The sequence below is a fragment of the Octopus bimaculoides genome, chromosome 6 (genome assembly GCF_001194135.2).
Source record: "Octopus bimaculoides isolate UCB-OBI-ISO-001 chromosome 6, ASM119413v2, whole genome shotgun sequence".
Taxonomy (NCBI): Eukaryota; Metazoa; Mollusca; class Cephalopoda; order Octopoda; family Octopodidae; genus Octopus; species Octopus bimaculoides.
In genome coordinates this window covers 96792876-96806580 of record NC_068986.1, presented here as the reverse complement: position 1 = coordinate 96806580, position 13705 = coordinate 96792876, and the positions used below count along the sequence as shown (strand labels likewise).

Below are 13705 nucleotides of genomic sequence, written 5' to 3'. Positions count from 1 at the left end.
ATATATATATATATATATATATATACATGCATATATGTATATACATATATGCATGTATGTATATATATATATATATATAACTCTGCCAGATCAGATTGGAGCCTTGTGCAGCCATATAGTTCGCCAGTCAGTCCTCAATCAAATCGTGCAGCCCATGCCAGCATGGAAAGCAGACATTAAACGATGATGATGATGATATATATATATATATCATCATCATCATCGTCATATATATATATATATATACATACACATTGATGCACACAAACATACAAACACACTTAAATATGACATAGTTACTGCCACTGGTGTGTGACTTTGTACAAACCCCACCCATTATTAATTCTATGTTAATATTCACTTTTGTTGTATTTCAGGAAATGTTTGTACCTTAGTGGATTGCTAATGAAAGATGACATCATAGAAACGTATTTGCTAAAATACCAATGTAGAGGATTTCAGCTGATTCTTTATAAAAGATATGAAATTTTATTTTCTTAATTTTCAAAGACAAAACGAATACCATACTAATTTGTGGTCAATTAGTATGAATGTGTCATAGTCTGATGGAAAGCAAAATGGTCCAAAGAGAAAAGAAATCATTTCATTGTGAAATCTGTGATAAACAGTTCAAAAGAAGTTGGCAATTAAGTGAACATTTACGAACTCATACAGGAGAGAAGCCGTACCACTGTGGAATTTGTAGAAAAGCATTTTCCTGTAATAGTAGCTTAAGGAGACATAGAACAGTTCATACAGGAGAAAGGCCATACCAGTGTAAAATTTGTAGTAAGACGTTCTCATTTAGTAGTAACTTAAAGAACCATATAATGACTCATGCTGGTATGAGTCCCCATCAGTGTGAAATTTGTGGCAAGACCTGTACATCTAATAGTAACTTAACAAAGCATGTAATGGTTCACACAGGTGAACGACCATTTAATTGTGAAATTTGTGGTAAATCATTTATGTCTAGTAGTAACTTCAAAATGCATAAAATGCTTCATTCTGGAGACAGTCCATTTCAGTGTGAAATTTGTAGTAAATCATTCTCATCTAATTATAATTTAAACAAACATATGACTGTACATACAGGAGAGAAACCATTTAACTGTGAAATTTGTGGTAAAGCCTTCTCGAGAAGATGTCATGTAACAAGACACAATGTTGTTCACACAGGAGAGAAACCTTTCCAGTGTGAAATATGTGATAAGGCATTTTCTTCCAATTATAATTTAAGCATCCATGTAATGGTTCATACTGGAGAGAGACCTTTTAACTGTGAAATCTGTGGTAAGTCATTTTCAAGAAAAAGTCATGTGACTAGACATAATAAGTCCTGTAACTAAATATGGAATTAGTAGTAATAGGAATGTTTAAGGAACTATGCTTTCTTCTGAGGTTATTTATGGAAAACACAAGTTCACAAAGATTTTAAAAAAGGGTGAAATTTGTGGTGAAATATATTGGAAAAATTCATCTCTGCTCTTTCCAAAGTAACCTGGAGCAGTTTCAGTTTAATAAAGACTTGTTTAAAACTGTTATACAATCATTTAAAAGTTGTTTCAGTAAATTTTAGACATTTTTGTTTTGGATTGTCAATGCATGTATGATTGGTCTTGTAAGCATTAGTTTAATATATCAACATATGTGCAATATCTGTCCTGCATCAGTTTTTGCTTTGTGTGACAATGTTTATATTCATTTTAATGTTTGTCATCTCATCATTTATTTATACCACAGATACCTTGTACAATTAACCATCATTTTCACTCATTATATGAGATTCAACATTATATAATCATAGTGATATTGTCATTTGTCCCACATACAGCCACTACTTGCTCTAACTGTGCCATATCTTCTGCTTACAGTTACCTCTTTGTCAGACATTGTGTTAGAGACAATCTCTTCCTTCAAGTCAAACCAATAATGTATATGTATTGCTGGCTTCTGTTAGTTTCATCTGACTAAAGATTTACACCTGGAAAGTCTTGCTTTGGTCTTGCTGTGAACACAGAGACCTACATATAAGTGATTACATTTGAAGGTACAGTCTGTTAGTCTTGCCCTACACTGTTTGATTTTACTTATCTTCATCTGCAAACCTCAGCCTCTCCTAGAATAATCAGCAATATCCTGTCATCTTTCAATGATTATGTAAAAAGACTTTGTGTCTCTTTTGCAGAGACTTTTGATGCAAAAATAGAGTTAATACTCCAGGTCTTTTGGTATCCTTCCTTCTGACATGAGGTGTAATTGGCCTAAGTAGTGAAAGTGTTGTAGTTGAAGTAGCATGAGGAAGCTGGATATTTAGGCATGAGTCAAGACCTCTTTGTTGCTTTCTTGTTGATTTAGTCAATCCTTGATGTATGTATTTATGTATGTATGCATGTATGTATAGTTCTGGGTTCAGTCCCACTGTATGGCATCTTGGGCAAGTGTCTTATACTATAGCTTCAGACCAACCAAAGCCTTGTGAGTGGATTTGGTAGATAGACACTGAAAGGCGCCTGTCTCACACACACACACACACGTGTGTGTGTTCATGTCTTTGTGTCTGTGTTTGTCTCCCACCATCACTAGGCAACAGCTGTTGGTGTGTTTATGTGTCCATAATTTAGCAGTTTGGAAAAATGGACCAATACAATTAGTACCATGGCTGCAATCTAACGACTGAAACAAGCAAAGAATAAAAGATGTATAGTAGTAACAATAATGATCCTTGGATGGAATTTATAAATATTTTAATGCATTGCTACATGTGTTTCCACAAATCACGTTTCTTAAGATTATAGTCCGTATTCCTGGGACTAGGGAGAGAGGGCAACTGGAGGTGTAGTGTTTAATCATAAGTAAACTACTGTCCTTGGCATTTGGCAACCTGGAGGAAACTTCTGACTTTCTCCAGTCCTTGCTCCCTGATCTGGTGGCCCTGTAAAAGCAAGCATCAGAGTGGCTGGGGAGAGCTGTTCAAGCCATGCACAGGGATGCTGTTCATAAGGTCAGAGTTAGTAATGTATTTAGTGTGCATGTAGATGTTCCTCAGGGCTCAATTCTCAGTTCCCTTCTATTCATCGTTTTCCAGGCCACAATAAGAGTTTGAGACCTGTTGCCTGTGGGAACTCCTCTATGCTGATGGTTTTGTTTTTATAGTTGAATATGAGGTAGAATGAGAAAAGAAATTTCAGGTGTGGAAGCAAAACCTGGAATCAAAGAGCTTTAAAGTTAACTTAGCAAAGGCCAAGTTACTAGTAACTCGGACGCAAGCAGGACACTACTTCCTTCAGGAAAATGACCTGTTCGGTACGTAGAAAAAGTGTAACTTGGAGTGTACATAACCAGTCAACTATGGACACAAAAAATACAATGGATCACAGGAAGGTTATGAGAAAAGGTTGACGCACAGGAGCAATAAACACTTAGAACACATGGAAAGTTGATTCTCTTGAATGCCCAGGAGGATCGTTAGAAGTAATAGATAGTCTTTGCTTCGTAGGAGACCTCACTAGTGACGGCGGAGAATTTTCTGAAAGTATAGTAGCTGGAAAAAGTTTTGAGAGCTTTTACCTCTGTTGGTAGCAAATGGTTTCTCTGAGTAAAAGGTAGATTGTATGATGCATGTGAACAAACAGCAGATTCACATGCTTGTGTGATGTGGGCCATGAATGCAAAAACTAGAAAGGAATGAAGCTTGTACACTCAGTTGTATGCTTAACGCCAGTTTTATGCATGCGTGTTGAGAGAAAAATTTGACGTAAGAAGAATCAGATGTAGTGTGGAAGAGAGAAAACTGTGCTGATATCGCCATGTGATGTGTATGAACGAAGACAGCTGCATTAAAGAAGTACTGATCTCTTTGGGTGGAACCCGTGGTAGGGAGAGATCCAAGAAGACATGAGACGATGTTATGAAGACCGACCTTATGTTATTGAGCCTTATGAAGGAGATGACTGGCGATGTGGCTCGGCTCGAGAAGTCCTGTTGATTTTGGCAAAAAAGAATGTCCTCAAAGTATATCGTTCGTGTCTATGCCTCTGCACTAATCTGTCTTTGTCAAGCTTTACCCCGCAATTTATCTTCCTAACGCCCATCCTTCCATCACCTTTTTAACTACGGCACTATTTATTCAGTTGCTGTAATTGTATGAAAGTAGAACCGCACTGGAGCACGATAGCTGATATTTAGAGAGTGGTATTCGTACTGTACAAGGTCTGCCCCTATATTCTCTACGAGGTACAAGTACAACAGAACATTGTGCCTCTTATCAGGTCATCCCATAAGTTCTGTACGATTTTATCTCTTTTAAAATCGAATGAAATTTAATAGTATTTTAGAATGTCTAATGGAATTAAAAATTATTTTTATGCATATGTGTACATTTATACTAATTAAATATTATTTTACAGAATAATAGAATTAAAATTTCTTTGATTAAAACCCTTTCTAACATGGAAGTATCCAAAGAGCATTTGAGGCACATAATGCTTTATGAGTGCAAAAAAGGAAACTCTGCAGCCGAAGCGACTCGAAACATACACTCAGTTTATGGGAAAGAATGCTTGAGTGAAAGAACATGCAGAAGATGGTTTGCAAAATTCAGAAGTAGAGATTTCAGCCTTGAAGATGAAGATTGAACAGGACGTCTAGTTGAGTTTGATGATAAGCTCCTTGAGGCATTACTTAAAGAAAATCCTGCATTATCAGTTAAAGGATCGGCAATAAAGATTAGTTCAAACCATACAACTTTCATCGTCATCTTCAACAACTTGGAAAGGTTCCTAAACTTGGAAAAGGGTGCCTCATGAATTGTCCGAAAGCAACCGCAAATTCCGAGTTGACATCTGCTCTTCTCTCCATTCTTGCGAACTCATTTCACCCTTTTGGGATAGACTTGTGACTGGTGACGAAAAATGGATCTTCTATCGAAATGCTAAACGTGTGGCTTGGTAAAAGGGGAAAAGCTCAACCACAACCGAAAAGGGAACTTCATGGAAAAAAGGTTCTTCTCTCTATCTGGTGGGATCGCAAAAGAGTTATTCACTTTGAATTGTTACCATCTAATGCAACAATCAATGCTCAAGTATACTGTCAGCAATTAGAGCGTTTGAACCAAGCTTTGAAGAAAAGAAGACCCGCTTTAGTGAATCGAAAAGGGGTGATGTTTCATCAGGACAATGCGCGATCCCACACTGCAAAGATTACATCACAGAACATCGAAGAGGTTGGTTGGGAAATAATTCCTCATCCACCTTATTCTCCCGACCTTGCTCCTTCAGACTACCATTTGTTTCGTAGTTTATAGAATCATTTGGGGGACATAACTTTCGCAAGCCAGGAGGAGGTCGAAACTGACATTTCAGAGTTCTTCGCTTTGAAACCAAAAGAGTTTTACATTGATGGGATTAAAAAGCTTGTAAATAGATGGAAGGAAGTCACAGATAATCAGGGAAAGTACTGTAATGATTAAATTTCAATTAAATATAACATTTGATCACTTGTTTTCTTTATTCGAAATTCGGACAGAACTTATGGGATGACCTGATATAACTTGTACTATCCAATATCGAACATCAAAGTATTTGACGAAGAATAAGATAACCGCTTCTGGTCGCTCAAAATCCTTTGGCGATAGCGCGTGGCAACGTTTTGCAGACTTGAGTTGGAAATGTACAACTGCAGATCTTCGATCTTGACAGAAGAAATAGGTGGAACTCCTTTTTACAGAGTAGACATTAAAGAAGGCATTGCTCACCCACTTACTGGTAAGTGTTCCAAACATTGCCTGTCCTACAAGCTGGTTAGTTCATCTCAACTGATGACTGCCCATTTAAGCGAGGATAACGAATGTATAAACATATATACAGAATGTTAAAACTAAAAGACAAAATAAGCAGACACCTCTATGGGATAGAGAAAAATGCAGCAGGCCGGCGCACCGTACTGTTCTCATTACAAAAGAGCTCGACTGACAATAGATCGGTTTTGCCTCCTTTTCTGAGACACAATTATCAAGAAAGGCTAATTGAAATGGGTTGTAGCTACAGTTTCTTTGGGATTGGCAAGTTTACAGGTGAGAAGTGAAAGGGCAGGGTTGGTTTTGCAACCTAGCTTATAGGCTAAATGAGTTACCATCCAATGTAAATGACTCTGTCATTAAACTGAGCTTACGTCTGTCTTGTGGATGATATGTAACTTTCTTACCTGTGTATGTACCAACTCTTCTCTTAACAGAACAAACACTATCGCTTTTGTAATAGAATCTTGGAAATACCGTTCTTTCCACACTGGCTAGCAAAAAACTAATCCTATCTGGTGACTTTAGTGCCAGGGTAAGTTGCAACTGATATACGTAGTCTAGTTTGAAATATATTGGCATAGGTAAAATGAATAGCAAAAGTCTACGCTTGTTGCAGCTATGTTCCTATCTTCTAATAAGCAATACATCAAAGACACAAGTTTAAAAGTTAACTGGATTCATCCTCGGTCGAAACAGAGTAATCTTATCTATTTTGTCTTAATACGTAAATATGACATTCATCCTCTCTATAGCCTTAAAGATGTGTCTGGAACTAAATATTGGGCAGGCCACTGCCTTATATGAGCAAAGTTGAAGTTGGTTGTTAAGAAAAAATATACATGTAACACGGAGGATCTGAAAGGCTTAATGTTGACAAGTTCTGAGACCCTCAAATATGCATCTTTTCGGGAAGGTCAAGCAAATTCATCGACTATTGGTTCAGGGTCATATTTCAAACTAAAAAGTTTATGTCATTGTTGCCAATATCTTGAGCTGCAGGACACGCAGATGCAAAACATTGTTTGATGAAGTAACTTAGAAGTATCTGAGGTTACAGACATCAAGTACAAATTACATTAGAAACTATTCAATACTAATTTACTTAAAAAACAAACAAACAAACAAAACGTTTGAAGATAGATGAACCCCTAAAGCATCATAAATCAATTGTATTAAGGGAACTGAGGGTAATGGAGAATGCATGGTGATTAAGCATATCCCCATGTATTCACTTGGCTTTTGGTTAAAAAAAAAAAGGCTCCAAATACAATGTACAGTCTGTTAAATGAGATACTTCGTCCTTGCCAATTTCTGCTCCTCTCCGTTCCAAAGATACATCTACTTTAATTTGTGATACTAAAAATATTCTGAAGTGATGGATCAAGCAATTGCGTTAGGGATGCTGAAAAAACGAATATGGTCAAGTAGCGATTTAAAATTGTCCGCCAAGCTTTTCATCTATGATGCTTACAATCATTACATTCTATCTATACTCTGAGAAGTGGATTCGTAATGACGACACATCGACAAACTCGAAAGTCACCAGAAGTGCGTAAGACGAATATTGGAGATAAGTTGAATGTCTTTTATACCCGATACAGAAGTGCTGGAAAAAAAAGGCGAGCTGAGTATGAAAGGTTGCTTTATCAAGTACCATTGCGATAGGTTGGTCATAATATTTTCCCTGGTGATTTTAGGCAAGAGTTCACCACGCGCACATACATACATACATACAGAGAGAGAGAGAAAAGAAAAAAAAAAGATTTGATGATCTAACGAAAACACGCCTAATGGACTGAAGCAAGTGGCGATAGGTAGAACAGCTTGCAGTTTGAAAAAATTCGAATTGCTCGTCAGATGGTGAAGCATAATGTTTCATCAAATGAGGAAAATCGTTTGTATGATAAGACAAATCGTTTGTATGTCAAGACAACGAAAGACAAACTTATACATGTATGCATGCATGCATACATACCTATGAGAACCCATGTTTTCAGTGTAATATGTAAATATGTTTTTAATACAGTTCTATATTTAAGAGATGAGGAATTATTAACATTAGACGGATATTTGTCCTCATCTTGTTTGTTGTTAACATCGTTAGGAATGAGAACCCAGGTTCGAAATTTCCCCAAGACACCTGACGAAGGCTGGAGGGTATATCAGCCGAAACGTTGTGTTAACAACAAACAAGATGAGGACAAATATCCGTCAAATGTAAATAATGTAAATAATGTTAATGTTTTTAAAGTATAAAATAGAGATAATTATCAAGGTTAGTAGTGTTTGATCCGTTATAGTAGTGATTTCATCAGGTGTTTCTTGTATCGGCGTCGACGCAAGAAATATTGTAAAGGTAAGTCTTAAGTCTTTTACTAGTTTCAGTTTGTATTGTGTATTATTCTCAATTTAGAACCGTAATAAAAAGGATTGACTAACCTGAAATCGAACATTAAAATTGTCCTCAATACGAACACTAACTCATAACACCTGCACTAACCCTGATCACCACTTCAGGACCAGAAAACATTTCAGTTCCAAACAATTACTAATACACAGCAAAGCTCAAGTGAGAGTCACTGTGGAGTATTTCTCCCGCATCTAAGATTGTGCTTCGGACCGCATCCAAAAATGGACCAGGCAACCGGCTGGCATTAAGTCACTCACTTATGCTATAGCCTCTGGTCATGTATGCTGTCTACTCGCTATATTTCTCTTGTATTTACGATACTGGGTTCTGTTCCTCGGAGCTGGTTGATTTTCCATTAGTCTCTCTATCTTTCGTCATCCTTGTTGAGTCCAATCACCCCCAGGCTCCGTAAGCCACTACACCCAACTCCAGTACTTCCTTCTCGGAACATCGATTCTCTGGAATCTCCCCTTTCTTTTCTGAAGATGTTAGCCTGCAACAGTTTAAACGGAACATTAAAGTCATCCAGCTAACTGGTCTCGGATGGCCAGATGAGATCATGACGGACCCTGTTCCTACAGTTCAAGAGAAGAAAAAGAAAATCAATTCAACAAAGTTATTGCTGATTACAACCGAACTTTACTGTCCACCTGATTGCTTGCGACATACATTTGAAATGATACGACGAAACCTACAGGAAATCAACCTGACCGAAAATGAATGGAAAAAGATCAACAGCTTCCACATAACGATGACATGTGAGATTACATATCACAATAATATTAATTTCACATTCAATAGTTACCCTTGAACTAAAACTGACATGTTTATTAAATGTGTTATCATTTAGTTCTGTCTGGAGATTATTTATCGATTGGTTTAATCTTGCCTGAGTGACAGTAGTGTCAGTGTTGGACATGTAAATAGTGTGTAGTAGCAGTAGACAAGGAAGGTGTAGAAAAAGTGTGTGATTGTTTAGTCCCAGCTGATCGATGAGTAAAGGCATTCCCAACATGACCGTCATGCAGTTTTAGGAATATGTAACACTATATCCAGTGTGACGTGCTTCGTTTAAGACAATATACAATGATTTGAGGGAATTTTGGCTGCTATTTTAGTAGCTTAAATGACCGTGTAGAGGCTCCAACTATTTGGTGTGTTTAAGAAGAGAAATATACAGAAGGGAGGTATGTGTAGAGGTAAGATAGATTTAATTTAATAGATATATATGATAAATAATTGTAAGTTAATGTTATTAGCATACTGTCATTCATTCATTCATTGGTATGTCAAATGAAAGGACATTATTCTTACACATAGCTCTATTCTCTTCTTAAACACACCACGCAGTTGGATCGCGGTATATTGTGGACCAATTAATTACATTTTATTATTGCACAAAATAATGATATATTTTGGTCTCTTTTACTATTTCCAATAAAATATCAACGGTGTATTTTGTTTATGATTGAAAGTTTTCAACTTTTTACATCTCAGTACTTTTACTCACATCACTGCTGATGCTCTGCAAAATGATAATTTGGCTCGTTGCTCCACTGTGATCTCAGTTCACTTTTATCAAAGGCAGTCAGTTTATTTTTAAAAATGCAACAAAACGTTTCCTTTTGGCCGGCGCTTTCGTATACGTATGCCACTTTTTATATTCACAAATATTTTTATTTAGTTGCAAAAACATTTCCTAATGATTCCGATTGCTTTACTACTTGAGTTTTTGTGGGCAAACGTGGATATTGCATGGGCATTCTTATTCATCTAGTGACTTGTAATTAAGACTTGAGTGTCCAGTGTGTTGTATACAAGGTAGAAGGGCAGTACTAATGAATACTAAGTATGGTACGAACATTTAATTCTATGAGTAAACTATATACACTTTATCTACTATTGTTATGAATGGCTAGTGCTACTGTTTTTGTTTCTTGTTTTTTTAGTCTTGTTGTTAATTCCATGTTAATGTTAGTCTTGTTGTATTTCAGGCATTATGAAAAGAGGATTTTACAAAGCGGATGTCTTTGGACAGTATTAGCTGATCTATCTATTTTGTTGGTGTCAATAGGACCTTTAAGAAATGTGGGGTAGTGTGTAGTTAGGGAATGGGAAGCTAATGTGAAATCTACGTTTAGGATGATTTTGTGAAATACGGATACCCAATTATATCCATTATTAGAATTGGTTATTTTATTTTTTACTTAACACAACTTTTGTAAGGGAAGGTTACAGTCAATTGAATTGACCTCAGTATATTATTAGCATTTATTTTATATCAATATTGGAGTGATGAAAGCCAAGGTCAGTCTCTGGAAGCTTTAAACATCAGTTTTATTGGCACTTGTAAAAGAGGAAGTTTATAAGTGTGAAATTTGTGGTTCAATGTTTTTAAATAGTTGGAATTTTCTACAGCATGAACATACTGCTACAGAAAAGAAACAAAACTACTGTGAAATATGTCATAAAACATTCTCAACTAACTATAGTTTAGAGAGCCACAAGGTAATCCATACAGGAGAGAGACCATACCTGTGTGAAATCTGTGGAAAAGCATTCTCATTTAACGGAAACCTAAAACGGCATGAATTTCTTCATAAACCACACTCTAGAAATAATCAAGTAAGTAGAAATAAAATGGTTCAAACTAAAGAAAAAGGATACCATTGTGAAATTTGTAGCAAAACATTCTTACATGACTATACCTTAGAGAGCCATATGGTTGTTCACACAGGAGAAAGACGATTTCATTGTGACACCTGTGGTAAAGCTTTCCTTAGAATCGATCATGTAACTAGGCATAAAATGGTTCACACTGGAGAGAGACCATACTATTGTGAAATCTGTGGTAAAGCATTCCTTAGAAATGATCATGTAATCAGACATAAAATAGTTCACACAGGAGAGAGACCCTATCAGTGTGATATTTGTGATAAATCATTTACATGTAATACGAATTTAAAAAGGCATAAAGAGGATCACACAGGAGAAAGACCATACCAGTGTGATGTCTGTGATAAAACATTCACATGTAATATGAACTTAAAGAGACATATACTAGTTCACACAGCAGAGAGGTCCTACAACTGTGACATTTGTGATAAAACTTTTACATGTACTACAAACTTAAAGAGACATATGATAGTTCACACAGGAGAGAGGCCATATCATTGTAATATATGTGGTAAAACATTCTCACATAATTCTACCTTAATAAATCATAAAATTGTCCATACAGGTGAAAAGCGATACCACTGTGAAATTTGTGGTGAAACATTCTCATATAATGGTGTTTTTAAGCGTCATAAAATGCTTCACACAGAAGAGACTATACCACTGTGATATCATCATCATCATCGTTTTATTGATCACTTTTCCATGCTTGCATAGGTCAGAAAGAAACCAATAAAGCTAATATTTTATGGCTAGATGCTGTTCTTGTTGCCAGCCCTCACCAGTTTCCAAGCTGGGTGATTATAGCCCTGTAGCTGGACATGATTTCACAGGAGATTGGAAATTAATAACACTACTAGCATGATGGTGACACTCCTTTACAACCATTATGTGGTGTCAAGACTAGGAGACACAAATGCACACTCATGTACATACATACATACATACATAGTTCAACTTTACAGAAAACAAAAGATGAAGACAGGTGAAAAAACAACAAGCAGGTGTATTAGTTTAATGCTTGGGAAGAATAGAAAAGTATTTTACGTTTCGAGCCTACACTCTTTGACAGAAAGGATTATTTGGGAAAAAGACAAAGAGAGAAAAAAGAGGAATAGGGATTAACAGTTCAACATGATCAAATGTGTGATACATATTTATACTGTGTGGATTAAGATCCCCATTGACAAGCCACTGGTATTTATAGTATTAAACACTTTCGGTATGCAAATTAGGGACCCCTTCATAGAGTAACTGCTGCATTTGTTGAGTATATAAACAGTTTGGCTGCTTGTTTCTCTGGAGACTGTCAGAATGATGTAGCCACCTCTTATGAGAACCCAATAAGGTTCAAAAATCGATTAAGGTTGTTCATTTCTTTTTTCAGTTCTGCGGAGAAATGGCTAAATTATACCATATGTTGTGTATATGTATATATATATTAATGTAAATATATGTACATATGTGTGTGTGTGTGTGTGTATATATATATATATATATATATATACACAAGAGTTAAGGAATGGAGAAGATAAGATCTGGGCTACATATGTTTCACAGCGAGTGGAACCTCAAAAGTGAGGTGCATACTGCAGGCTACTCGTCAGGCCAAGGATATCTTGATTAAATGAAAGTTTACATTGTCGCAAGGAAGTACATGTTAACACATGGAACATTTACTCAGAATGTGTGGACAGCACAGTAGGAGAGGAGAATAAAAATGTTGAGAGAAATAAGGATTAAAAGAAGGAAAAAAGAAAAATATATAAGGGAGTGAGAGGTTTGAGGAATCTAAGTAAGGTCATTTGACCGATGGTATTCAATAGGGCTGTTTTGGCCTAGTCACATATGTGTGTGTGTCAGTTTTTCTCTATTAAATCCACTCACAAAGCTTTTGTTGGCCTGGAGTTATTGTAGAAGATACCTGCCCAAGTTGCTCTGTGGTGAGACTGAACCTGAAACTATAAGGCTGGTAAGTGAGCATGTTAGCCACATAGCCACACTGTATTGTGATCTGTGATAAAGACAGTGTCATGAAGTAATACTTTAAATACTTATGAAAACACTGTAGAACTGGCTTTTAAAGGTATGGATTCCCCAGAGATTTTTTCATTTTTCATTTCATTTCAAAGTTTCAGCTCAGAGCTGCGGCCATGCTGATGCACCAGTAAATTTTTTTGAGAAATACTACCAGCAAATTGGCAGAGTTGTTAGATCTTTGACTGAAATGCAATGCAGTATTTATTCTTTGCATTCTGAGTTCAAATTCTGTATGGTCTACTTTGCCATAGTTTCCATGGCTGGATGTCCTTCCTAGTGCCAACCACTTTACAGAGTGTACTTGGTGCTGTTTTCATGGTACTAGTAACAGTGAGGTCATCATGTGCCTTGCAAGACTAAGATCACTTTCAGATGAATGGGGCTACAGTAGAGAGGAGGGGACTTTATACTCAGAAATGAGAAGTTAAAGTATGAAAGGAGAGGGATTGGTTGGTGGCTTTGTACCAGTTGATGAGAGATTAGAGGTACAGGACAGGGATAGGTGCCCTGCTGTAGAGTAGATACATATGTGTGTGTGTGTGTATCTCAATCTCAATCTATATATATATATCATCATCATCATCGTTTAACGTCCGCTTTCCATGCTAGCATGGGTTGGACGATTTGACTGAGGACTGGTGAAACCGGATGGCAACACCAGGCTCCAGTCTAATTTGGCAGAGTTTCTACAGCTGGATGCCCTTCCTAACGCCAACCACTCAGAGAGTGTAGTGGGTGCTTTTACGTGTCACCCGCACGAAAACGGCCACGCTCGAAAT

At 36.6% G+C, this 13705-nt stretch overlaps 2 protein-coding genes across 14 annotated transcripts in view; both read left to right on the top strand.

Annotated features, from left to right (window-relative positions):
- LOC106879970 (zinc finger protein 708) overlaps positions 1 to 1570 on the top strand; it is a 45794-nt gene extending 44224 nt beyond the window's left edge. For all 9 annotated transcript variants that reach the window (XM_052969003.1, XM_052969001.1, XM_052969005.1 and 6 more), the window contains one exon: positions 378 to 1570. In XM_052969003.1, coding sequence (XP_052824963.1) covers positions 552 to 1349 — 798 coding nt within the window. In that variant the 5' untranslated portion in view covers positions 378 to 551 and the 3' untranslated portion in view covers positions 1350 to 1570. The remainder of the gene's footprint in view (positions 1 to 377) is intronic.
- Positions 1571 to 7053: 5483 nt separating this feature from the next.
- Positions 7054 to 13705, top strand: part of LOC106879971 (zinc finger protein 708) — a 21786-nt gene continuing 15134 nt past the window's right edge. Inside the window, exons 1-2 of one of the 5 annotated variants that reach the window (XM_014929736.2) lie at positions 7060 to 8156; positions 10205 to 13699. In XM_014929736.2, the coding sequence (XP_014785222.1) occupies positions 10599 to 11555 (957 nt within the window). In that variant the 5' untranslated portion in view covers positions 7060 to 8156; positions 10205 to 10598 and the 3' untranslated portion in view covers positions 11556 to 13699. The other 4 variants (XM_014929737.2, XM_052969000.1, XR_008264455.1 and 1 more) reach the window with 4 other exon arrangements.